The 27,834-nt window shown below is 38.1% G+C and overlaps 1 protein-coding gene across 50 annotated transcripts in view; it reads right to left on the reverse strand.

The window, feature by feature from the left end:
* Nucleotides 1–27,834, reverse strand: part of MLIP (muscular LMNA interacting protein) — a 288,723-nt gene that overhangs the window by 16,501 nt on the left and 244,388 nt on the right. For 36 of the 50 annotated variants that reach the window (XM_086371040.1, XM_086371038.1, XM_086371036.1 and 33 more), the window contains one exon: nt 17,773–17,979. The exons of the other annotated variants lie outside the window; for them this stretch is intronic. In XM_086371040.1, coding sequence (XP_086227166.1) covers nt 17,773–17,979 — 207 coding nt within the window. The remainder of the gene's footprint in view (nt 1–17,772; nt 17,980–27,834) is intronic. 50 annotated transcript variants of the gene reach the window in all.

Below are 27,834 nucleotides of genomic sequence, written 5' to 3' on the forward strand. Positions count from 1 at the left end.
AAGGGTTTTATTGAGTAAGTGTTCATGGGCCAGACACTTTGCTGGATGTTAGTGAATGAATAGACATTGTCTCTCCTCTTGGAGACTGCAGTGCAATGGGAGAAGCAGATATTAACTATATAATCAGGATTCAGTTCAGTTCAGTTCAGTCACTCAGTCGTGTCCGACTCTGTGACCCCATGAATCACAGCACGCCAGTAGGCCAAAACAAACACAAAATAATGTGTTTGAAGGACAAGTTCAGCTTGTTATGAGGGTTCATCACAGATAAAGTGGATCTGGTCTAGAACGAAGGAATCTCTTCCCAAGAGGCTGAAATCTACATTGTAGATTCTACGGAATAATCCTCCTAATAGCGAAAAGAGGGGCAGAGTTCATATGGGGTGAGTAGCTAAAAAGAAATTACTAACCACTGGGCTGATGGGAAAACAGGGAGAAGTATAAGAATGGATGGACCAAATGAGTGAGAAAATCAGGAACCCAGGCTAGAGAATCACTGTGCAGGCATTCTGCCTGCGTCAGCTCCACTTCAGAAGCCAAATGGAAAATACTCATTAAATAAATCAAGCCTGTTAAATAGGAATCTGTCTCATTGCCCAGAAAGACTACAAGCTGCTTGAGGACAGGGCTGACAATATGCTAGTACAAGCTGATTGATTTTACTGCTCAAGATTCTATGATTGGTTGCAGGAACATGGGTAGACCTAGAGATGATCATACTAAGTGAAGTAAGCCAGACAGAAATTACTGTATAGAACTGTAGAGAAGCAAAACTATCATATCGCTTATATGTGAAATCTAAAAAAAAAAAAAAATGATAGAAATGAATTTGTATACAAAACAGAAATGGATCCACAGACATAGAAAACAAATTTATGGTTACCAAAGGGAAAAGGGAAATTAGGGCTATGGGATTAGCAGATACAAACCACTATATATGAAACAGATAAACGACAAGGACTTAATGTACAGCACAGGAAACTAGTCTCAGTATTCTGTAATAATCTATAAGGGAAAAGAATCTGAAAATAATATATATATACATATATATACACATATGGCCGAATCACTTTGCTGTACATATGAAACTAATACACTGTTGTATAATAAATCAATTATACTTCCATTTTTAAAAAACGGAAATTAGACTACGTGCATTTTGAAAAATATGCCTGGGACAAAATATGCCTGGGACAAATTTAACTTTGCCTGGGACAAATCTGAGTTTGTACTTAATGAGAGCAGTTCGTGATACAGGCTATGAGGATGCAGCTGTTCATGACAGTCAGAAATATGCTACTCCTATCCATACGTCTTAAGGACGTCATCAGTATTAGCCTGGGATTTTTTTTTTTTTTAATTACTAAACTATTTCAGTAGCTTGAATATTTCTTTTTAGAATTTAAAGGTATAGCGTTGACTATTTCAGGCAATGCCCAAAAGTTTACACATTTGTCTATGCTACTAACTTCTGATGTAAATTGGGGAAAACCACTTTGTCTCGGGACCTCGGTTTTCTCATCTTTAAATTCTGGGTGCTAACTAAATGATTTCTAGTTCCTTCTCTCCTTGGATTATTGTGTTCATTGATAAATGCTATCTCAGGAGAAAAAAAGAAAAAAAGTTCTTCCTTTTTGGAATCTCCTGCACTGAGCCACAGCTGAGGCAGAAGTTACACCTACAGGGAGGGTGAAAATGACCTCCCTGTGGAACCTTACCTGGGATCCTTAATATCAGTTCTTAGCTGTGCCACTTGCTCCGTGGGTAAAGTTTCATAAACACTATGAAATTTCACAGCATTCTTATGTGCATTCACTGAGTATCCTCATGTGAAAGTGAAAGTGTTAGTCACTCACTCATGTCTGACTCTTTGCAACCCCGTGGACTGTAGCCCACCAGGCTCCTCTGTCCCTGGGATTTTCCAGGCAAGAATACTGGAGTGGATTGCCATTTGCTTCTCCAGGGAATCTTCCCAACCCAGGGATCGAACCTGGGTCTCCTGCATTGCAGGCAGAGTCTTTCCTGTCTGAGCCACCAGGGAAGCCCAAATGCTGAGCTGGAACTTGGTATGTTAATTGTTTTATAAACCTATAGGAAACTTACCATTAAGTGCTGATCATTAATATCATTATATTGGTATCTAAAGAGCAGTAAGTCTAACACCAGCAAGAAAACAGGAATTTTCTGCTTTGATCTCTGTGATAGATCTTTGGCAATATTGCTGAAGATTCCCCAACTATGCTATTTTTTTATTCTTGGCCTTCTCTCTTTGACCCCAGGAGGCCCAGACTCAAAATGAGTTGGAACCCTCTTCCCCTCCAAAGACCACCTTCGAAAGGGCAGCAGATGGTATTTTTTCCATCTACGCATTCAGCCTATTTTGAAGATAAACACCACATATCCGTGTTTACTCACATTTTTCATCTAAAATTGCTTCTTTCTCAACTGAAAAACTACTCCCCAGAGGGGATTAACCACCACATTTGCTTTCTTCACTGCACAGCTCCCAGGTTGGAATGGAAATGAAGCAAAATCTACCTTCTAACAATATTCTAGGACTCAAATTCTGGAACCTGAAATTGGAATTGACAAGGAAGCATATTTGCTGTTTCTTTATTTCCTCTATCCTTTAAGGGCACAATTAGTTGCTTAGTACTACAGGCAAAGCACCCTTTTCCATTGTTCTCAGTATCTCACACTCACTCTAGTACAATCATAAACCAAATGTCTCCTTCACAACAGATAATGTTAGTGGCATTTTTCTCCCCCATTCTCTCTCTTCTATAGACTAGAAGGGGTATTAGCCATTTTATTCCAATGTGACACACAATTCCTGTCCTGCCTTAGCTCCAACCCAGCTATTCCTAAATTGTAACTAGCTGTTCCCAAGTTGCAAGGAATTTATCCCAGAACCCAGGAGTGTGTCAACGGATGTCAATTGGCATAGGACAAAAATTTGGAAGTGGTTTTGAAGAGGAAGAATAGGCATGATTGTGATGATGTTAATCCATACCCCCGTCCCCTCCAGAGGCCCTGACCTGATCCCTCTCTGCTCTCTCCTAACACGATGCTCCCAGCCACCTCCTTGAGGGAACTGACGTGTAAATGGCTGGGAGGCAGATGAGCTGAGGACGGTGAGTCTACAGGTCAAGCAAAAGGCTGCCTCCTGCATGGTACCTGCCAGCCCCACCTCCCTGAGCTTGGATTCTGGTTCTCCATCCCCACATCTCCCTGTTCATTCTTTCAACTCACCTTTCAGGAATGATGTCAGCACCTCCTAACACTCATTGCATCTGCTATACGCCTTTGAGCTTTCAGTACCCCCATGCTCCCTGCCCCACACCAGGCCCTCCCCAACTCTGTCATCCGGCCAGGCCCTGCAGCTTGGTCTCAATTGGAAGTCATTCCTGATTCCCACAGCCTTGCATCCCTGAGCCTTGTTGTAATCTAAGATCTCCCCTCTAGAGATTCTGTCTTCTTTTCCGATGTTCCTGCTAGAACCACAACTTCATACTATGATAGTTCTTTATCTAAATATCAAATCATAAAATAGGTGGAGTATTTACTGGTTGCTAAGAAGCCCATGGAAAAATCTGTGTTTAGTTATGTTAGTAGGTTTCAGCCATTTCAAAGCATGAATGAGATCTTTTGAAAGTCAGGGTAAAAATGCTTCCAACTTTGTCCAAGATTTTTATCACCTAGCATTTGAGACAGTGTTAAAATGTCATATAAATACAAAAGCATAAACTATATTCTCAGCCATACAAGGCCTCAGAATATTTGCCAAATAAAGACCTACCTTGAAACTTGCTTGCATCCAGGACTCAAGTAATAAAAACAGAAGGAGGCAGCAAGAAATACAGAAAAGTAAAACACCCTGATAAGTATATCATTGCCATTAAAAAGCCACAAAAGAACTATGGAAGAAAGAGAAAAATGATAACCAACACATGCCAGGAATAGAGATCTAGAATTGAATGGTATCCACATGATGAAAGACAACGAAAGGAGCCAAGTGAGCAAATAAAACATGGATACTGACAGGGGTGTATAAAAGTGAAGGTGAGTCTCAAGCCAAGGACATCGTAACAACAAAGCAGGATGGATAAATTCTAAACTAATAAATTCATGTCTTTTGGATGGAAAACTGGGAAGAAGAGACACAAAATTATAGTGATGAAAAATGTAAAATAATACGACAGAATTAATGTCATGTAACAAGATAATCTAAGACACAAAGAGAAGTCTCTCATGTTAAAATAAAAAATCAGGAGGGAGAATATCCACTTAATAAAAAACATACACAAAGGAGACATATAAAAGTTAGAAAAGAGGAAAAGATCTACTGTCCAAGATGAGCCGAAATAAAACTAGAAGAACAGCTTATTATCTTTGAAATGGAATTTAAGAAAAAGATTTTTGTAAGGGGCAAAAAAAATTATGTACTGATTAAAAAAACAAACACTGAACAAGAAAATAGAACCATAAGAAACACACATTCCTAATCCTATAGTCCCAAAGTCTTAAAATGTCCCAGTGGTTGACTTGTAATACTTTGGGAGTGAACTTACACACAGCTAGGGTATCTCAAAAGTTAAGAAAGTGTTTCAGTGTCCAGTGGGAGCTAAATAAATACTTTGAAATAACCTGAGGAGAGGTCTAATCCACTGAAATATCTTTCTTCCACAAAAGAGATTTCTATTTGAATCACAGGATATATGGACCATGTGAGGGCAAATGAGCATCGTTATTTGATGACTGTTAATCAAGTGTCTAATTGTACTTCAATCAGTCATACATGGGTAGACGTCAACAAATTTAGCAATCAGAAACAAGTTTATGGTCAAATTTTAGTAAAAGAAAAAAAAGAAAAAAAATAGCAGTCACATTAAGCAACAGGAAGCAATACAGGAAAAATTTTCCCTTAAGTTTCAACATGAGACTACTTGATTGTATAAATGCCATTTTCATATATGGCTTTTGTTACATGGAGTAAATAAAAGGATAACAAAGCAAATTAAAGGATGAGACCAACAATTAGGTTGAACAATGTGAAACTGGTAAGCTAACGTTCTTCTAAGTCAAGAACTGTTGAATAATACAATTTCATAGAGATCAATCTCATATATAAGATAGCTGTTTAACTAACCTTTTAATGCTGCTCTTTTTCTTAAATGTCTTTTAAGAATACATATTTAACTCTCTTTTAGACACATATATATGTATTGAACATATATATATATACACACACACACAAAAAGGAAAAATACATATATTTTAAAGACCCAGTATGAAGATAAATGCCTCCATCAGGGATTTCATTTACTTCAGAGCCCACAGCTGCCTCCTCCTACAGACCGTTGCCCTCTGCTGAGAAGGGGGTCCAAATACTGAGTTCCTCGATCCTCTATGCACAGCGAAGTCCACAGCCAGTGATGACAGATGAGGGGTATCCAAGGGCAGCTCCTCTGCCTCAAGGGCGGATGACCTTGCAATTTATGGCCCACAGCCCTCTCCCTGTGAACTAGGCTATGGCTAGACTGTCTGAGATCATTCGTGCTCTTCTCCCTGCCCTTCCCCATCATGATATACACTCTCCCTTACGGGATGCTTTTGTGGAGAACCACATCCGCAGCAGATCACAAACTCCGAACCCCTATCTCAGGCTCCACTGCTAAGGAAACTGGTCTAAGACACCATGCAATGGGGATGGGGCAGGTGGCAGCTGAGTGCTGTGAAAAGCAGAAGGCTCATTTTTCCTTAGTGTCTCCATCTGAACAAGGTCCAAATGAATGCCTACAACATAGAAACATGGTTCATCAATTCTAAGGGGCTGGTATGTTATTTTACAAGAGTTGTGAAATGAATCTTTCTCCAAATATCCTTTTCTTTGCTAAGAATTCCATCCAACCTGCCTTCTACTGCACATCTCTTTAGAATCAGCAAATTATTTTCATGGTGATTTTATTAAAAGTGTTATAATAAAAACCTTCAGTTAGGTATCAGCACATGAGTTTATAGACAGAGAGAGAGATAAACGGATTATTCTTCATTCCCTGAAAGAAATGTACAAGTCAATTTCTTGTGACTATATTAAGTACATTTTTAAGTGATAACTGACAATGAGATAACCCAACACACGTCTGGTTTTAAATGCCAGCCTGTCGTTAGGCTTCTATAGTGTTGAGTTGTTCTTTCTGCCCTCTAGTGGAGAACCCAGCAAAATACTGACTGATTAATTCTTTTTCAGAACCACCAACTACTCATTGGCATTCTTTGTTTTAATGTTAAAAGTCCAATTAATTTGCATTGAGCCATTTTAAACAGGAAATCCTTTATGAACATATTATACAAATGAATCCATTTCAAAGACAATTTGGCACAGGCAAACAGGTTTTAGTTTCCTGAACAATATCAAAACATTAAAAACCAATTTTGAGTTTATAGAGCTTTTCCTCCTATTCCACCCACCTCAAAGGTTTTCTCTTCTACAGAATCTTAATAGTTATCCAATTCCCATTAACTCCAAAAGTTGTCAGAGAAATTTTAGAATTGAGCAACACGGTTTATCTTCCTGATGATAGAAAATAAATTACCTTCGTTTATTCAGACAGAAGTATTTCTCATTATGTAGAAAGAACTCAAACAGACGTTATTAATGGGGAGGATAAAAAGAGGTTTTGCTTCCAATAGTCAAGGTGACTTTTTCACTGAGGTAGCTGTGGCTACTGCTACTGCTACTGCTAAGTCACTTCAGTCGTGTCCGACTCTGTGCGACCCCAGAGACAGCAGCCCACCAGGCTCCCTTGTCCCTGGGACTCTCCAGGCAAGAACACTGGAGTGGGTTGCCATTTCCTACCTCTGTGAATTTTTGTCAGTTTTAGGAAAACAGCGGCTCTCTCAGCCTTTAACTTTGGAACTGTGGCTGCCTAAGAAGGTTGGAGCCTGGGATAAAATATGAAGAGTGTACGTGGTTCATGATGAACCCAGCCTCCAGCAATCACTCACGCCAACCCACGGGTATGTCACACAGCCATCTTTAGTCCTCAGTTTCCTCGTCCAGAAACTGAAGGAAGTCAGGAGGTCTTGGTGGTTACTTAGTTCCTGTCCTGACATCTACATCCCGCCATATAACTAAAAGAAAGCCTGTGGTTCCAGAGCAGAGGCATCCAAGAACATGGTAATGCGGCTTCTCTGACAGATTATTGTGTGTATGTGGGGGGGGGGGTGGAAATTCCTTAAGAAAAACTAGTCAAGTACCAGCTGTTAAGCTAATTCTGTGGACTCCTGTACACATCATTTATACTTTCTGAGCCTTGGTTTTTCATATGTAAAATAAAGGGGATAAAATCTACTTTACAATTGTTTTCAATTTTAAATAAAATACTGTCTATAAGGGAAGCAGCCTATAGTCTATGTTTTGTAAATATCAGTTCCTTTCACAGAGAATCTTGGAGACACCTCGTCTCACAATTTCAGATGAGCCCCCGCACAGGAGGCAGAGCTGTCTGGCAGTATTACCTCTTGCTAACTTCAAACCATATTTCTGAATTCCAGCGGTTTCCTCAACACTCTGGGCTGCTTTCATTTTCTCGAATTTTCCTTATTTCTTTTCTTTCCCACCTGGAAACCATCCCACACTGTTCCCTCTGCTTGGATGTCCAGATTGGACCCAATTTTCTTTATGAAGCTTAGATGAAAAATCATTCCTCACTAAATATTCCCCGATTCATCAGACGGGATCAGGACCACTGTTCTATGCACTCGTAACTACTTGTCATCTGTGTGGCAGCTGTCACAATGATCATTTATAATGATTTTTTTTTTTTGCTTGTTTAATTTTTGTGTTTCACCAAATAGAAAAGAGGTGCCTGACAAAGGCCCTTGCTTCCCAATGCATGAGCAGCACAGACACAGTGCTTTACAAATAAGAGCTACTCAATATATCTTTATGAAATGAATACAGCACACTTTGTCAACTGCCAGACTCGAGGGTTCTCAGACTTTGTGTTATAATAAAAAAAAGTTTCAAGGTCTGTGCTCTTTTTTATTCTTGGGGAATTAGGCTAGAAGTTGGACAAGGATTTTGTAACCTTGAACCCAATCACATAACTTAGGGTTCATTTTCTCCTTCTAAAGCTATGCCCAATTGTAAACTACTTATCTCAAAGGAATGCTGCTTTATTCTTGAAATGTATTCATAAAAGATTTTTTACATCTTTAGATCTAAATATTTAGAGCTTACATTAGAAAAGCAAGTTTTTATTTCAAAGCCCCCTCAGTCTTTGAATCAGTTGGTAAAAGATAGAATTACTTTAATTTTTCCCTTCTCCAGCTGAGCCATAATCTGCTTTAATTTCTGTTGATTGATTTCTGTTAAAAGATCAAAAGAAACTTCAGGAAAAAAAACCTCATTTCAGTGGAGCTACTAAAATATTTAATGCATGTTGGAAATATGCCTTTAATATTAATATTTTAAATTATTGAATTTCTATAGATTCCCAGGGTCAGTTCTCTGAGTAGCTATGCAATGATTATGCCAGTTAAGATATTCTCAATCCCATGGTAAAAATATAAATTTTACTAATGAATTAAATTCAAAAATTAAGATATAGGAGATGAAACTGGGGAAAAAGAAACAAATGAGAAAAGTCAACATTTATAGGGTGAAATATCCAAGAGGAAAGAAGGGATAGTCGTATCTGCGAAGAAGGCTAAAGCCTGTGCCCCTGACTCATCCTGTATGTAAAAGTTTCTTTCCTTCCTTCGTCTTCCTACCTCATTCACACTCTTGTGCCAATCCCCCAATAATCCATAATACGAGAACAAAAGTCAACAGAATCTAATGGCACCAAAGAGTTGACAATTACAATTGGTGTTTTTTTCCCCCTCCTATTTCTAATACTATACACTTCTTATTCATAATCCATCTTCTAGGTAAATTTTTCACTATTCTATTAATAATAGACATCTCACCCTTGGCTTATTGTAAGTGGAGTGATCCTTTATATAAAGAAGACAAATAATGGATGGAATTGAGCTGAAAACACCTCCTTTTTGCTCACTGAAGTCTCACTTTTTCATCACAGACAAGTTATATTTCCTTTTTATTCTTAATCTACAATATCAGCAGCTGCTTGGAAAACAGCCTAATAAAGATGGATCAGTAAATATTCTTTTGACATATCATAAGGATAAAATACATTTCAAGTAAAATGCTTCATCTTTCTTAGCAAAAATGTAATTCTAATATAAAGCATTGCTATATTTTAAAATCTCTTTTTATGAAAAAGGCACTTTTATTTTTTAAAAGAATTAAATTATAAAAAACTGCATGTTGGCAGTTGTGTTATTTTTTTTTTTCAAAGAGAAATGACTTTTAATAATTGAAGTAGCGCACTGGGAAAAAATATTTGTACCTTGGATTCAATAAGTCCAAGAATACTGGATATATAAACACTCAATCCAACTGTAAATGTTACAAGCTCATGGGGACAATTTTGACTAAGAACTCAACCTTATATTTTACAACCTACTCTAATTAGAAGAAAAATTCTGTGACTTATGTTAGTATATACACTATTTAACAGTTGTGTTTCCTTTAACTTACTAGAGGTTATGAGAAAAAATCAATTATAATCAAACACTTGCAAAAATGTCAGTATAAACAGGTTTTCTTTCTAAAGTTATTTTTCATATTGAAGTTCATTTTCTTGTTGAATCATTACAGAATTTAAAAAGCAAAAGAGGAAAATGTTGCTATCATAGAAGAAGCATAAAATTTTCAGTGGAGCAGAAACTTTACGATCACTCAATTCAGTGGAAGTTCTGAGTTTAGAAGTTTCAACTGAGTCCCATTAATCTACATTTTTCTAAGATCTTTAGGTAATTCCAATACAATCAGCCGAGGTGATCTCTGAGAGCAAAAGTTTTGGAACCAATCCCAATACCGTATTACAGCTAAGAAAAAAAGAAACCCACAGGAAAAGAGCAAAGCATGTGGCACAATAGCATCTATATAAATTTAATTATAAATACACAAAATAATAATGCAATTTTGAAAGAAAATATACTAGCAACAATAGTGTAGCTACCAAGGGGAAGAAGGAAAGCAAAGTGAAAAATTAAAATGAGCCAGAATACGTATGTGAATAAATTTGGAAGGGTAAAAGTACTGAATAGATTGTAATAAAAGGAAAAAGTCAATTTTAGATGAGAGTAATGTCCTACTAGCTACACTGATGGATTGTTTCTTTACTCCAGCACCAGAATTCTATAAATAGGCAGCATGCTGAAAACATATAAAACTGTGTACTTAAGGTGAAATGTGAAAGCTGCATGTATCGGTTGATCATGGTAACAATTCTAAGCTAGAGATTCTATTTTTATTGCTATTTTATAGGTAAGAAACTAAAGCACACGTTTGAATTACTTTTCCAAATATAAGCATAAAGCAATTCATTTATTCAACAAAATTGTCAGCAACCGATGTCTTCATTACAGAGTCTGAAGACAACCTTAAGCTGGTTTTCACTGTAAGTACACCCACTGATCTGGAGCAGGCAATGGCACCCCACTCCAGGGTTCTTGCCTGGAGAATCCCAGGAACGGGGGAGCCTGGTAGGCTGCAGTCCATGGGGTCGCACAGAGTCGGACACGACTGAAGTGACTTAGCAGCAGCAGGAGCATACCCACTGATCAAGTCAAGGCACTTCTGCTAATGAGAAGGCTCAGTAAAAATAACTAAAATCACATCATTTAAAAAATATTATTGACTAAAATGGTTTGTTACATTAATATACCTGTAAAATATTGACTTTCTAAAAACTTTTTAAAATGAAATATTTTTTTAAAATGGAAAACACATCAGTATGCTTTAAAAATAAAAAAGATGAATGTTTATCCCACAGAGAGGTTAATGCTTTCTTGTCTCTGTGGGAAATCTTTGTCTAGCCATGGTGTCAGCAGCCCAGGGGTCTGAAGCAGGAGTGAGAGCGGGAGTGGTCATGACCTTGGGGAGACAGGAGTGAGCAGTGAGGTCCTAAAAGTTCCCTGCCCCAGAGCTAAACCTGGGAAGCCTGGGTGAAAACCAGGAATCCTAACCAGTAGTCCACCAGGGAATAGTGGCTGGAATAAAGCCACTCTGGCTCTTGTCCCTCTTGAAAACAAGACTTTTCAAGGATACAGAGCTGTAAAAACAGGCACAAAGCTGATGATGAGAGGCACAGCTCAGTCATCTCTGCATGGGAGGACATGCAGAGAAGCAGTTTATTTATTTAAGACAGAGGCGAGGCAGAAACACACACCCAGAGAAGAGTGCGGGCGTCCTCCTGAATGAGAGGGGGAAGAAGATACTTACATCATCATTTATCTTTATCATTATCATACATCACTTATATCAGGCAGCTCCTCCTGGCCCTTGTTTTCCCTAGCCAATCATCCTGCTTCGTTTCCTACATCTGACCTGGTCCAGGGCCCTCTCAGACAAGCAAGTGCATCCTTTAGCCAAGATGGATTCCACGGCAGGGGTCGCTGGGAGATTCACAGTGCCTATTATGGAAGAGCAGTCCCTCTTTTTTTTGATCCCCAAGGAACTTTTCCGCATATGTGCAGTCAGGGAAGTCTCCTTGACCCTAAGAATGACAGATGTGGTCATCTTATCTCTTTACTCCAGCAGAGCTCAGCTCCTGCCATGAACTTTTTCCTTGAAGGATCCAGGGAAAACAAATCTCCAATGTACTCAGTTTGACAAATTCTAGCTGCTCAGCCATGGAGCCAATCTACCTCCCACCTCAGTCATGGCTGGGAAGAATGTTCTAGACGGGAAGAAAAGAGGTAGATGATGAATAACTCTCTCCTGCTCCGAAGGGAAAGCTATAGTGGAAGAAAGGATATGCTAGAGATAAGCACTGGAATATTCAAATTGAAAGTGCTGGAACCAGCCCTTGCATAGAAAATACAAAACAGAATTTAACAGCAGAGGAACCTATGGGAGGGCATGTATGTAAACAAATCAGCTATACTTAGTCCTCCACGGACAAAACCAGACCAGAAATAACATGGAAAGTGGTCACAAACAAGGCTCAAAAATTTTTACAAAACTGAAGGTGAAATAAAATGGCTGGACAGTCATACACACAGCCCCCTAAATAATCTAATTTTTTAAAATGACAGAATGCCTGTGAATTTTCTCCTGGGGCTTCAAAGCTGTCTCTGTGTCTATAAAAATCTTATTCTCCCTTGTAAAATCTCTCCAACTTTCCCTGTAAATAGAGCCTTCCAGAGTAGGAAATCCCAGCCTTCCTCCTGCCAGCAGATGAGAAAAGCCATCTGATGGTGACGGCTTAGTTCTGTCTCCTCCCAGCTCTAATCATCTCTGGCATGCGTTTGCTTGTTGCTGGTGTAGACTGGCAGAGCAGAGACTCTGGAGAAACAAAGATGAGAAAGAACATCCTGTCAACACAGCCTATGGTTGTGCTAAATGAAAGGTCAAAAAACGTAGTTGGGATAATAAAAGAGGAAAAAGCGCACAAGGCCGAGAACTTCAGCTGGAATATGAAAGTGGGCCACAAGAGTTAGAATCCTGGGTTGACTTAAAATGCTTGTGAGAGTGGAAGAGAGAATAAATGAGGCAGAGGCTGGAAAATAGATGTTTGGGAGAGCAATAAGCTTTCCACAGATGCACGTTAGAGGTAGGTAGATTTTCTCACCTGAGGGTCAAGAAGGTAGCTGAGACCCCAGGGCAGTGCGTCAGTGGGGCCAGAGAAGAGGAGTCTTTCTAAATGAACTGAATTCTCACAAATAGAGGGTGGACAGCATTAGACCTAAACATAAAAGATGTGCTGTGAGTGGGTCGTTTTTAGCTTTGCAGATAAACATGTTTAAATGCATTGCAAGATGGAGGGGAAAATGGCCAAATGAGTCCAGATGAGAGACAATTTTAAAACTGACTAGCAGGTCACAACAGAATTTTAGAGAGTAGGCAAATTCACAAATATGGACTCTTGCAGAGTTCCTATGGCAAAGGAGGCATGAACAAAAGAGGAGAGGAGAATATGTGGGGGCTCTAAGCTGATGGTTCTGAGATGAGCAGGTTCCACGTCTACCTGCTCCTAGCATGTAACTAACAGTGTTTTCCAATGCATGCTATAGAGGTTCAGGAGTACTGACCTAGAGCCAAGGAGGTCATGCTGTGCAGGTGAAGAAAGAAGGATGCAGTAACGCATTATAGGATTGATGGTCATGGACCGACAGGACTGCGGACACCCTGCGGATTCCAGCATCCACGTTCAGGTGCGGAGGATCAGAGGTCTCCTGCCTCCACATACCATTCCATTCAAGGCCCTCCATAAGCTCACTGGAAACCGGAGGTAGCCCTCAAAAATGGTAGATCCTTAATTGAGGTAAATTGTACTGAATGTACCCATAAACCTTTAAATTGACTCAGATTTAGCTTCTGCTTAAAATAGAAATGGGGCTTCCCTAGTGGCTCAGATGGTAAAGCATCTGTCTGCAATGCAGGAGACCCGGGTTCGATCCCTGGGTTGGGAAGATCCCCTGGAGAAGGAAATGGCAGCCCACTCCAGTATTCTTGCCTAGAAAATCCCATGGACCACGGAGCCTGGTAGATTACCGTCCATGGGGTTGCAAAGAGTCGGACACGACTGAGCGACTTCACTTTTACTTTCACTAAAATAGAAATAATCTGAAATTTGTATTCAAACATCTTGTGCTCCTAGTGAATAAGTTGGGTCATTTTAGTATTTGTTCATCATTAGCACATATTTGTTGCTCTACCTATAATGTGAAAAATATCATATTAAGCATGTCATGTCCTAGGTGGACACTAAAATAATCACAACAAATAAATACATGATAACCTTTAATATGCACGAGATACCTTGGCACAGGCAAAGGTTATAAAAACTGAAAGAAAAATACCACTTTGAGTGCTGATACTGGGGGAAACTTCACAGGGAGGAGGGATCATTTGATTAGGTCATGAAATTTGAAAATGATTTGCATAAGTAAGATGAAAAGCAGGAAGGTATTTTTATATGGGGAGAATGAGTGAGCAAGTTGAATAGCAAGAAATTCCCAAGGCACACCTGGAGGAAAATAGCAGATTAGCTTAAGCAAAGTGGAATACTAATAAAGAGTAGTAAGAGATAAAACATGACAGATATAAGAAGAATCCATGCAACTTGGTGAGTGACTAGCTATGATGACAAAGCAGAAGAAGCATAATAGGTAAATCAAGTTTCAAGTCTGGGGGCTGAGCATCGTGGTATTAATGACAGAAGTAGGGAAGCCAGAACAGAACTGGTTTGAGGTGACATGAGATGATGAGCTTGAGGTGACAACATGACATCCTAGGGGAAATCAGAAGTAAGCAGCTGAAGGTATAATTCTGGATCTCAAAGGAAAAACAGAATTGGAAATGTGGATTTGAGGATCATCAGTACAGCTAAGATCATCCCAGAAGCCTGTGAGTGGGTGCGTGTCAAGTGAGGCAATTAGAGACAAGACACAGAGGAAGAAGAAGTGTCCACCAAGAAAATAAAGAAGGGACAGTGAGGGAGTTGAAATTTCCATATTACCCCAACAGCAGAGTGAGGTCGGAGATCCAAGAGTGAATAATCAAGTGTCAACTGCGACAAGGGATAAAAGAGAAGACTTAGTTAAATTCAGCTGAGTTTGTTGACAAGCAGTTTACCCTTAAGAGAGAAATCGCAGTAGAATGATAAAATGTTTTCAAGAATGAATTAAAGAGTGAGTTTAAAGAGGGGGATGAAAATAATGGCTACTGACCCCTTTGAGGGAAAGAAAGTCTTGAAATTACTAGGTTTGCAACATCGTGAAAGAAAAGGATGGAAAAGTATTCATTTTAGTTTGTGTTTTGAAGTTTCTGCACTCAAAGAAGAGTCCATTGGAAAAAGAACAAATGGAAATGTAAGAAAGTAATGGGACTGACAATTCAGGAAGAGCTGAGTCATTGGAAAAGACCCTGATGCTGGGAAAGACTGAAGGCAAAAGAAGAAGAGGGCAGCAGAGGATGAGATGGTGGGATAGGTCACTGACTCAATGGACATGAATCTGAGCAAACTCTAGGAGATGGGGAAGGACAGGGAAGCCTGGCGTGCTGCAGTCCGCAGATCACAAAGAGTCAGACGTGACTTAGCAACTGAACAACAGTTAGTAACAAGATCTAACTCGTACATGAGCCTCATGTCCCACGCACTATTCTAAATACTTTACACGTACTAGCCCATCTTATCATAGTCTAATAAGGTAGATACTCTTATTATCCTCACTTTATAGATAAATGGAGACATTTGGAGGCTATATAATGTACCCAATATCACCACCTGGAAAGAATGGTGTCAAGAAATGAACTCGGATGGACTGATTGAAGACATTGCACACTTATCCACTGGGCTATGTTAGTTACAAGGGTTAAAGAAGGAAGTAAGAGTAATGACTCCCTTCATGAGGTGGAGGAAAGAGAGGACATACTGGTATAACCAAGATATAAGGGAAAGTGCCTGATCATCATCATATGTGATAGGATGTCATATAAGGTTCATCATATGAACTTATGAAAGCAGGAGAAGAGATCAGGGATTAGTGTAAAGATTTAGGGCAAGAGAGGAGCACGCACTACAGATGCAACAGAAGAATAAAACCTGTCAAACATTTTTCTGTAGCTACGGTTGATAAAGAAGCCCCAAAGATAGCTATATAAGGTCAAGTTCAGTGTGGATCTCTGGGGCAGGGGTGGGAAGGTTTGAGTTTGGAAATAAACCTAGCAGGTAAGGCTGAAAGTGAAGCCTGGGAAGGATGTTAGGATATTGAAGAGAAGTTAATTTAAATGACTATGTTTTACAATTCCAGGCAAGTTATTTCATTTAGTACACTGTTGGCCATTACAATACAAGTTTAGTAAACACAAAGGTCAAATTGAATAATCCATACATTTTAATAAGAGCAATTAAAATATCAGACTAAGCAACTGAATATTCCATCAAGAAATGCTAACATTACTATATCAGATGTGAATGTTTCTTTATTCAATATCAATAAATCTCAGACATTGAAAGACAAAATCTATTGCGAAGTTTTTATAAAATGAAAATAGTTGTCCAGCCTCAAATGGCTGTGATATATTTTTCTTCACAGGCAGACCAGGAAAAGGCTAAAACATGGATGAAATACTGACTTTATCTTTGCTGAATGTCTCCAGGAAACACTACCAAAATGTCAAAGGAAGAACTATTTGGAGCAATTGATATTTCTAAAATACAATTATAATCATATGATGCTCATCGATGACATTATAAGAAAATGGTATGTTATCAAAATATTAACTCTAATAGCTAAATGAATTTCATAGATGTTGGCTAGTATTAAAATAGGGAAAATTTAAAGCAATATAAAATCATTTAAAAATACTATACTCTCCATGAAATACTTTTTCTAGACCAAGAGTTTAGAAGCAACCAAAGGTCATACAGATGCCATCCTGAACTTAGCCTAAAGACACTTTGTTTGTGGAAAATGATTACTTTTTAAAAATTTGCTACTTTTTCCATAAATTCTTAAAGTTTATATGTTATATTTTCATTTTTTGTTTAGTTCAAGAAATTTTCTTTCTCTTTCTCTTGTTTTTTTAGCTGCATGGCATGCGGGATCTTAGTTCCCCAAGTAGGGATTGAACCTGCTCTCTCTGCAAAGGAAGCTCAGATCCTCAACCACAGGACTTCCAGGGGAGTCCCAGAAATGAATACTTTAAAAATTTAATTCAGGGTTGACCACTCAATCATGATAAATGCTATTAAATATACAAAGCAAAATTTTCCTCATAATTGTGCTCACTTTTTGGATGATTTTTTGGTGTTTAGATTGGATTGATGAACAGTTGCTTTTTTTAATGCTTTAGGATTCAAGGAATATTAGTCAACTGCATACACTCTGGAATATATGGTCTTGATTGATTTCCGAGTATAGAGGTATATTTCATTAAATATAGAGATTTTGCAAAAACAAATACTTTAAAACAAGATTTTGAATTTAAAAATGATTTAACTGGTGATTGATTTTGACTAGTCAATTCTTTTAGAAAAGTTTCAAAATCTGAGAGCCTATGCTAGCCAGGACGTCCTTATGGTGATGCTCAGAAGAGCAAAGGATGCTTATACATAAGCCTCTTGTGCTACTGACCGCTTGCTTCTAATAGAATATTCATGATTACATTCCAAAGCCAACTATAAAATTTTTGCTTTGTTAAAAATATATTTTAGGTACCGGACGCCTCATTATTTGTTACATGTCTCACCACCATACATAATAAGGCAAATAGATTCATTTTAAAATAAAATATCAATATTCCGTTACAGATATCCATAGACATTCTAAGTATTCCATTGCACACTGACTACAATTATAAATGCTTCCTCATCAAGGCACTGTCATTTTGAGACGTTTTTAAGAACTTTGAACTGAGACTAGAAGATAAATTAATAATGGCCTCTTGTCAGGCTTTGAAACATGTCTTGGGATTTCCACTTTGGGATCACAGCATGAAACAATAAGCAATGCAAATCAGGAAATGACTCTGAAAGGAAACAAATATTTCATACTTTCCCAAGGTTAATTATTATCTTTTTGTAAGGACATGTGCCTTCCCACAAATATTTAATATTCTCAATATACTTCAATATTTGTAACATATGTTTTCTCCACATTTAAAAGTTAAGCATGGGGCATTCTCACCTTATTATATGCGTTGTGACTAAACAAGGTGTGAGAATTCTCCTGTTCATCACTCAAGGAGAAGGAGGACAAGTGGCTGAAGGGTCCGGGGGTAAGACTGTCAGCATGCGGGCGGGTCTGTGGCCGCAGTAGGGACTTAGCAGGAGGATGGAGTCTAGTCTGATATAAAGGATGGAGAGAAACAGGCTTGGGAGGGGCAGGCACATCCTGGGAAGAAGAAAGGCATAAAGAGGATGTTAGTGGGCCAAAGTCATGCTTACTGGAAACTGAGTCTAAGTACTATTGATGCTGGGCTTCCCTGGTGGCTCAGATGGTAAAGAATCGGCCTGAAACGCAGGAGACCTGGATTCGATCCCTGGGTTGGGAAAATCAACTGGAGAAGGGAATGGCTACCTATTCCAGTATTTTTGCCTGGGAAATCCCTTGGACAGAGGATCCTGGCCAGCTACAGTCCATGGGGTCACAAAGAGTCAGACAAGACCGAGTGGCTAACACATACACACTATGGACACTGCATCAGAATATTTTACTAGCAGGAAGTAAATCTCTCCTTACACTTGGGATCCTCACAAGACTCCTGCTTTTACAGTGCACTGTCTGTCTCTTCCAGTAATTTCTGTAGGTTGCCCACCTCCAGCCTCTCCTGCAGAACTGAACTAGTATCTGCAGTGACTCCTGATGGGACCACATTTGTTTAAGGACAGAACTCATCCCAAAGGCGGGAAGATGGGACTAAAGTCTCTAATGAAGAGGTAAGAGTGGAATTTAACTTAAAAGTACTTGTGATTTGGTCTGGAAGGAACTGGGGGAAGAAAGTGGGAGGGCATCATAGAGAATATCAACTCATGATTTAAGCCATAGGGCCATGAGTTTCTGGGTTGGGCTGAGTATGAGGAAGAAATCAGAGAGAGGTGAGTCTAGAAAGAATGAACGAAGATGTTCATTCCAGGAAGTGTGTTATTTAGGGAAGAAACTGGAGAGCAAACAGACGAGCTCAACTGTAGAGGAGAGAGGCAATGAGGTTTTAACCAAAGAGGGTCTTTCCACCCCTGGAAAGGGATGCCTGTGGAAGTCGTGAAGGAAATAAGAGCTAGTAGATGAGACCTTCAATTATGTGAAAGGAGCAAAAAAAAAAACCACCCTGGGGGGAAGTCTCGAGCTTACAAAGAAAACTCAAAAGAAGGGCCTATATACATAGTTATCATAAAAGAAAAGGGTTATTATTTTGCAGATCTTTTTTAAGCACCTCTTATATTCCTGAAATTTTTACTGTAAGATGATAAATTGACAGTGATTATCCTACAATAAAATTCCTTAGGGCATAAACCTTATAAAATGAAATCAAGCATAATGCCTTAATGGAGCAGATGTTCAATGCAATAACGACTAAATTTTCCAAAGAATATGATATATTCAAAGAGGTCAAGAATGCATTCAATTATTTCATTATTTTTCTGTTCTGTTAGCAATAAATGAATGTATTTGGCTGTGTGAAATGGAAATTTAGTACAAAATAATGCACATTACTCAAAATGACAGTTAAACAGGAAAATTCAACTTTTAAAACTATTCAATTAATATTATTTTCTGTTAGCCAAATTGATTTTGTCAAAATCATGATTGATTAAGTCCTAATTGGTTTTCTAAAATTTATGCTGAATCTGTTTGTTGTATCAGAAGATGCCTCCTGCAATGGGGTCACACTTACTTTAAAAAACTTCAAAACATACTTTAAAAATATTTAAGCAAGTTAATCACCCTGATACCAAAACCAGACAAAGACAACACACAAAAATAAAACTACAGGACAATATTACTGATGAACATAGATGTAAAATCCTCAACAAAATTTTGGCAAACAGAATTCAGGAAACATCAAAAAGTTCATACAGCATGATCAAGTTGGGTTTATTCTAGGGATGCAAGAATTCTTCAATATATGCAAATCAATCTATGTGATACACTGTATTAACAAATTGAAAGATAAAAACCATATGATCATCTCAATAGATGCAGAAAAAGCCTTTGACAAAATTCAGCACCTGTTTATGATTAAAACTCTTCAAAAAATGAGCATGGAAGGAACCAACCTCAACATAGTATAGGCCATATATGATAAGCCTACAGCAAACATTATTCTCAATGGTGAAAAACTGAAAGTATTCACCCTAATATTAGAACAAGACAAGGGTGTCCACTTTCACCACTATTATTCAACATAGTTCTGGAAGTCCTAGGTACAGCAATCAGAGAAGAAAAAGAAATGTAAGGAATCCAGATTGAAAAAGAAGAAGTAAAGCTCTCACTTGTTTGCAGATGACATGATACTGTACACAGAAAACCCTAAAGATAGTATCAGAAAATTACTAGAGCTAATCAGTGAATGTAGCAAGGTTGCAGCATACAAAATCAATATATAGAAATCACTTTCATTTCTATATACTAACAATTAAAAATCAGAAAGAGATATTAGGGAATCAATCCCATTCACCGTTGCAACAAAAAGAATTAAATATCTAGGAATAAACTTACCTAAGGAGATAAAAGAACTGTACACAGAAAATTATAAGACACTAATGAAAGAAATCAAAGACAACATAAACAGATGGAGAGATACTCTATGTTCCTGGGTAGGAAGAATCAATATTGTGAAAATGACTATACTGCCAAATGCAATCTACAGATTCAATGTGACCCTATCAAATTACCAATAGCATTTTTCACAGAAGTAGAACAAAAAAATCTCACAATTCATATGGAAACACAAAAGCCCTGAATAGCCAAAGTAGTCGTGAGAAATAAGTCTGGAGCTTGAGGAATCAACCTTCCTGACTTCAGATTATACTACAAAGCTACAGTCATCAAGATAATATGGTACAGACACAAAAACAGAAATATACACCAGTGGAACAAGATAGAAAGCCCAGAAATAAATCCATGCACCTATGGGTACCTTATTTTTGGCAAAGGAGGCAAGAATATACAATGGGGCAAAGACAGCCTCTTCAATAAATGGTGCTGGGAAACCTGGACAGCTACACATAAAAGAATGAAATGAGATCACTTCCTAACACCTACACAAAGATAAACTCAAAATGGATTAAAGACCTAAATGTAAGCCCAGAAACTAGAAAACTCTTAGAGGAAAACATAGGCAGAACACTTGATGACATAAATCAAAGCAAGACCCTCTATGACCCACCTCCTAGAGTAAAGGAAATAAAAACAAGAGTAAACGAGTGAGACTTGATTAAACTTAAAAGCTTTTGCACAGCAAAGGAAACTTATCATAAGCAAGGTGAAACGACAGCCCTCAGAATGGGAGAAAAGAATAGCAAATGAAACAACGGACAAAGGATCAATTTCCAAAATATACAAGCAGCTCATATAACTCAATACCAGAAAAACAAACAACCCAATCAACAAGTGGGAAAAAGACCTAAACAGACATTTCTCCAAAGAAGACATACAGATGGCTAACAAACACATGAAAAGATGCTCAACATTGCTCATTATGGGAGAAATGCAAATCAAATCTACAATGAGATATCACCTCACACCAGTCAGAAAGGCTTATTAGTTTCTGGTTTTTTACCTCGTGTTTATTTTAAATATCAAGCAAATACAAATCTACATTTCACTTCACATATACAGACTATAAGATACATTTATTAAAAAGAAGCAATCTATACACAGTGTTCTGAATTTTTTTTTTTTTCCATTTGACAACAGTTTGGGGACATTTCAGTACATGAAAGCTATGGATTCCCTATGAGCCACATTACTGAGTTATCTCACTGGTTATAACCATCATTCTGCGCTTCTCTTGGAAGTCCCAGGTATATAACCTAAAATGCCAAATGAACTAGGACTGTCATAAATTTGGCTCTTCTTTGCCAGTTTGTACAATTTTCAGGATTTTCTTTTGTCTAATCCCATTGGCTAATGCCTCTAACATTATTATTGTTAAATAACAGTCATGTTAATGTGCAATTTTAATGGGAGTCTTGTAGTATTTGCCCACTAAAGGTAGCTTTTAGATTAAAATGTATCCTAATTATGTTTTATTTCTCAATCAACTGTTTGATTGTTTTATCAACTAATTACATTCCTTAATTGATGTGAAAAGTGGTTAATATGAAAATTGAGTACTAAGCACAAAGAATAATTATGTAAGAAGAAGTGAGCATTGTTGTTGATTATTGACAGTACCTAGGAAAAGAGAAACTGCACAGGCTCTGGTTTATAGTCTGGGTTCAGCTTGTTTTCCTTGAAAGCTTTTTTTAATTAATTTATTTTATTGAAGTAGAGTTATAAATTTTCTTCCAAGGACTAGTTTAAGTATGTCTGATAAGTTATAATAGATGATTATCTCATTATCTTTTTTTCAGGTAGAAATTTTATATTTAATTTCTTCTTTAATCAAATAATTTGTTGAAAAGCAAGTTTTTCAATATATAGATGACAGGGATTTTATGTTTTCTAAATCTGTTATTAATTTTATCAGAGAAATTTCTCTACTATTTTTTCTTGGCAATTAATATTTTTATTGAGGTATATTTTATTAACAATGTTATACAAATTTTAGATGTACAACATTATGATTCACAATTTTTAAAGATTATTCTCCATTTACAGTTACTATATAATATTGGCTATATTTTGTTGCAGGATACAGTTGATCTACATATATATTAATTCAATTTACTTAAGAGGATCTATCTTTACGTAGTTCCTATATAATCTGTCATAACCTGAAAAGTGAGATCTTTATCACCAATATATTTTCACTTTTTCTCACCTTATGTCTTGCCTTTGCCTTATGAGTGTTGATCCTATATTCTGATGTTTAGATACCCTAATGACTGTATCTTCCATGTGATTTTTATCTTTTAGCATATAAAGGGGTCTTATTTGTCTTATTGGGAGAAGGCAATGGCACCCCACTCCAGTACTGTTGCCCGGAAAATCCCATGGATGGAGGAGCCTGGTAGGCTGCAGTCCATGAGGTCTCACAGAGTCGAACATGACTGAAGTGACTTGGCAGCATTTGTCTTATTTAAGGAAATTCTATTTAAGAGCCTCTTGATGAAAGTGGAAGAGGAGAATGGGAAAGCTGGCTCAAAACTCAACATTCAAAAAACTAAGAACATGGCATCTGGTCCCATTACTTAATGACACATAGATGGGGAAAAAATGCAAACAGTGACAGACTTTATTTTCTTGGGCTCCAGAACCATTGTAGATAGTGACTGTAGCCATGAAATTAAAAGTCTTGCTCCTTGGAATAAAAGCTATACAAGCCTAGACAACATATTAAAAAGCAGAGACATTACTTTACTGACAAAGGTCAGTATAGTCAAAGCTATGCTTTTTCCAGTAGTCATGTATTGATGTGAGAGTTGGACCATAAAGAAAGCTGAGCACTGAAGAATTGATGCTTTTGAACTGGGTTGTTGGAGAAGATTCTTGAGAGTCCCTTGGACTGCAAGGAGATCAAACCAGTTAATCCTAAAGGAAATAAGTCCTGAATATTCATTGGAAGGACTGTGCTGAAGCTGAAGCCCCAATACTTTGGCCACCTGATGCAAAGAACTGACTCATTGGAAAAGACCCTGATGCTGGGAAAGATTGAAGGCGGAAGGAGAAGGGAACGACAGAGGATGAGATGGTTGGATGGCATCACTGACCCAGTGGACATGAATTTGAGTAAGCTCTGGGAGTTGGTGATGGATAGGGAAGCCTGGTGTGCTGCAGTCCATGGGGTCACAAAGAGTTGAACACAACTGAGCAATGAACTGAACTGAAGGAAATTTTGGCCAGGAGTCAACCTTCCCAATATGAAGATTATAATCTCTCCTCTTTTGGTTTGTAGCACCTAGAACAAAACTTTGTCATCCTCAACTCTTCTCATTCACTGGGTTTTACAGTCCCAGCTGTTGTTTGTTATCCAATCCGGCAGGCTTTTCTTTTCCCTTTATAAAAATTTTGTTTATCTGCACAGTAAATGAATTTTTCCTGGACTGTAAGTTTTTGCAAGAGGTTCATAAGAGGAAGGGACAGTTACCTGGGATTGTCTTTGTGCTCCAAAGATACAGTGTTTGGGGTGTGAGTCTCTCTAGCCTTTATTTTTCCTTAAATAATGAAGACTGTCATCTGTATAGTATTTTATGTGGCAACTTATCTGTGTTCAGGCTGCCACAGAGAGAGCCTCCTACAAGTATGACTTACTCTGAGATTCACTGCATAGCCTCACCTCTTCTACGTCCCAGAACGAAATCAGGTCAGGGATCTCCTGTTACCAACACATGCACCCATGCAAAGACAGGTGGTTGGGGTTTGCACATTAAGGTGCATTCCACACATTCAAGAAGGGTGTTTACTGACTGTAACCTTACTCCATTTCCTCCCAAATTCACATCTGCTCACACTCGGCACTGATCTCAGCGTCCTTTAGCTGTCACCTCACTGCTTTTTGTTTGTTTCTCCTCCTTTTTGCTTCCAGATGATATCAATGATAAAATGTGATTCATGGCTAACTTGATAGTGGTCATGGTCAAGAACCTCCTTTACAGCTTTGAAAAACACTCATAACGCATCATGAACTTTTTAAAACAGTTCACCATAAGGAGATAACTTGAACAACTCTGGATGAGCTAGAATGTTTTCTTGGTTCTTCTCTATCTCATTATTGTAAATTATGTAAATATCTTTTATATCCATGTCCCTCTATTCCTATTCCTATATATAGGAGTCTTAACTATATGCATAAAATCATATGCATATATGTAATATATGTAGTGTGTATGTGTTTCTACATCTTCCTTTTCATCATAGTTTATCTATGAATATTTATATAATTTGCAACCTCATAACAGAGTCTGTTTTATATATATATACTCCATTGCTGATTATACCTTCACAGCTTTCTCAAAGAACAATGATTTCATTAAAGGCACTTATTTTAGAAAATAAAATATATTCTGACTTAATTTTCCTTTAAGTATTTCATATTTAGAACACAAATGCTATAACGAGAATATTTTTATGTTTATACTTTGATCCAGCTGCATAATAAAACTCCAATATAATGTAATTTGCTCATTACTTTCTCAAACATTCAGAGGTGTTTTCTATGCATTTTCTAAAGGCATTTGATACAAAGGAGTAAATTTCAGTCCATCATTCTTTTGTTTTCTATGTATCATATTTCAGTGTTTACTGCAGTAGGAAAAAATATATGTATCCCCAATGAAATTGGATTTTTAATTTCTTCCTTTATTAAGGTTCCTCAGAAAAGATTTTGTCATTTACTTAAGGAAAACTTTAATACTTAGTGCCCCTTGCCCTTAAACAAGCAAGCTCTGGCAGTTGGTGATGGACAGGGAAGCCTGGCATTCTGCAGTCCATGGGGTCGCAAAGAATCAGTCACAACTGAGCGACTGAACTGAACTGAACTGAACTGCCTTTAAACATTCCTGAAAATTGCACAGCATCTCCAAGTCCTAGACGCCTACTTTGTAAATGCCTTACTAATTATGATGCCATAATACAATTATTATTTAAAATTCAAAGCAAAAAACTATAAGCTGAGGGCTAGGTATACTAATTACTTTGCCAACAAAGGTCCATCTAGTCAAGGCTATGGTTTTTCCAGTGGTCACATATGGATGTGAGAGTTGGACTGTGAAGAAAGCTGAGTGCCGAAGAATTGATGCTTTTGAACTGTGGTGTTGGAGAAGACTCTTGAGAGTGCCTTGGACTGCAAGGAGATCCAACCAGTCCATTCTGAAGGAGATCAGCCCTGGGATTTCTTTGGAAGGAATGATGCTAAAGCTGAAAGTCCAGTACTTTGGCCACCTCATGCGAAGAGTTGACTCATTGGAAAAGACTCTGATGCTGGGAGGGATTGGGGACAGGAGGAGAAGGGGACGACAGAGGATGAGATGGCTGGATGGCATCACCGACTCGATGGACATGAGTCTGAGTGAACTCCAGGAGTTGGTGATGGACAGGGAGGCCTGGCATGCTGCAACTCATGGGGTCGCAAAGAGTCAGACACAACTGAGCGACTGAACTGAACTGAGGTATGCTAATAATTAAATAGTTACAAAACAAAAACAAACTCAGACAGAGGACAGACTTGTGGTTTCCAAGGGAAAGGGGCTGGAGAAGGGATGGACTGAGAGTTTGGGATTAGCAGACACAAATTCTTACATATATTGAATCAATAAACAACAAGGTCCTACTATTTATAGATTAGGGAACTATATTCAATACGCTATGAATGGAAAAAAATACGAAAAAGAATTTAGTGTATAACTGAATCACTTTGCAGTATTCCAGAAATTAATACAACATTGCAAATCAACTATACTTCAATAAAAGTTTAAAATATAATGAAAGAAGACATAAAATCTTATTTCAAATATTAACATATATTAGGGAATCTAGAAAAATGGCATTGATGAATCTATTTGAAGGGCAGGAACAGAGATGCAGACATAGAGAACAAACTTGTGGACCCAGCGAAGGAAGGGAAGGATGGGACAAACTGAGAGACTAGTATTGACATATACACACTGCTGCTGCTGCTGCTAAGTCGCTTCAGTCGTGTCCAATTCTGTGTGACCCCATAGACGGCAGCCCACCAGGCCCCACCGTCCCTCGGATTCTCCAGGCAAGAACACTGGAGTGGGTGCCATTTCCTTCTCCAATATATACACTACCATGTGTAAAACAGACGGCTAGTGGGAAGCTGCTGGATAACAGAGTGAACCCCGCCTCACGCTCGGTGATGTCCTAGAGGGGTGGGATTGAGAGTGGGTGGGAGGAAGGCTCAAGGAGGAGGGAATATGTATATACTTATGGCTGATTTGTGCTGTTGAACAGCAGAAACCAACACAAGATTGTAAAGCAATTATCTTCCAATTAAAACTAAAAATTAAAAAAATTAATAATTTCAAATTTGGCCTGAGTTCAGTTCAGTTGCTCAGTCATGTCCGACTCTTTGTGACCCCATGAACCGCAGCACGCCAGGCCTCCCTGTCCATCACCAACTCCTGGAGTCCACCCAAACCCATGTCCATTGAGTCGGTGATGCCATCCAACCATCTCATCCTCCGCTGTCTCCTTCTCCTCCTGCCTTCAATCTTTCCCAGCATCGGGTCTTTTCAAATGAGTCAGCTCTTTGCATCAGGTGGCCAAAGTATTGGAGTTTCAGCTTCAACATCAGTCCCTCCAATGAACACCCAGGACTGATCTCGTTTAGAATGGACTGGTTGGATCTCCTTGCACAGAAGAACTGTACAAAAAAGATCTTCATGACCCAGATAATCATGATGTTGTGATCACTCATCTAGAACCAGACATCCTAGAATGTGAAGTCAAGTGGGCCTTAGGAAGCATCACTACGAACAAAGCTAGTGGAGGTGATGGAATTCCAGTTGAGCTATTTCAAATTTGGCCTACTTCTTGTAAAATTCCAGTAGGTTATCAGTGTTTATAACTTATATTTATGGCTGATAGCAGGCTTATCCTAGACCTAGGTGTTATATGACCTCTGGTCACTTCTTATTGTTTCTTATTCATTTTCTATATGAAGAGTGGTATATTCAATCTAGATTATTTTGCAGAAGTTATTAAAATAAAGGTATTTGCTTACTGTATGAAGAATATTTATTTAAAAATAGTTGAAATGATAAATCTTGTGTCCAGTTGGGCACATAAACTGCAATAAAAGCCAGCTGAGGACTTTCTGTCCATTGCACAAAGCTGGAGAGCCCTGACCCTTGCCTGGGAAATCTCACTTAGGATATACATGAGTTGCAAGTGTCCAACATTCAGTCCTACAAAAGAGACTAATGTAAAACCACATGCATCAACAAAGCTTAAAATCTTTCTTACTCTTAGAGAACGAACTTATGATTGCCCGGGGGGAAAGAATGGTGGGGAGAGATAGTTGGGGAGTTTAGTATCGACATGTACACACTGCTATATTTAAAATGAATAATCAGCAAGGTCCCACTCTACAGCACAGAGAACTCTGCCCAGTGTTATGTG

Source organism: Bos grunniens, chromosome 23, assembly GCF_055505025.1.
Source record: "Bos grunniens cultivar Pamir isolate PY7600 chromosome 23, Bosgru_T2T1.0, whole genome shotgun sequence".
In the NCBI taxonomy this organism is placed as follows: Eukaryota; Metazoa; Chordata; class Mammalia; order Artiodactyla; family Bovidae; genus Bos; species Bos grunniens.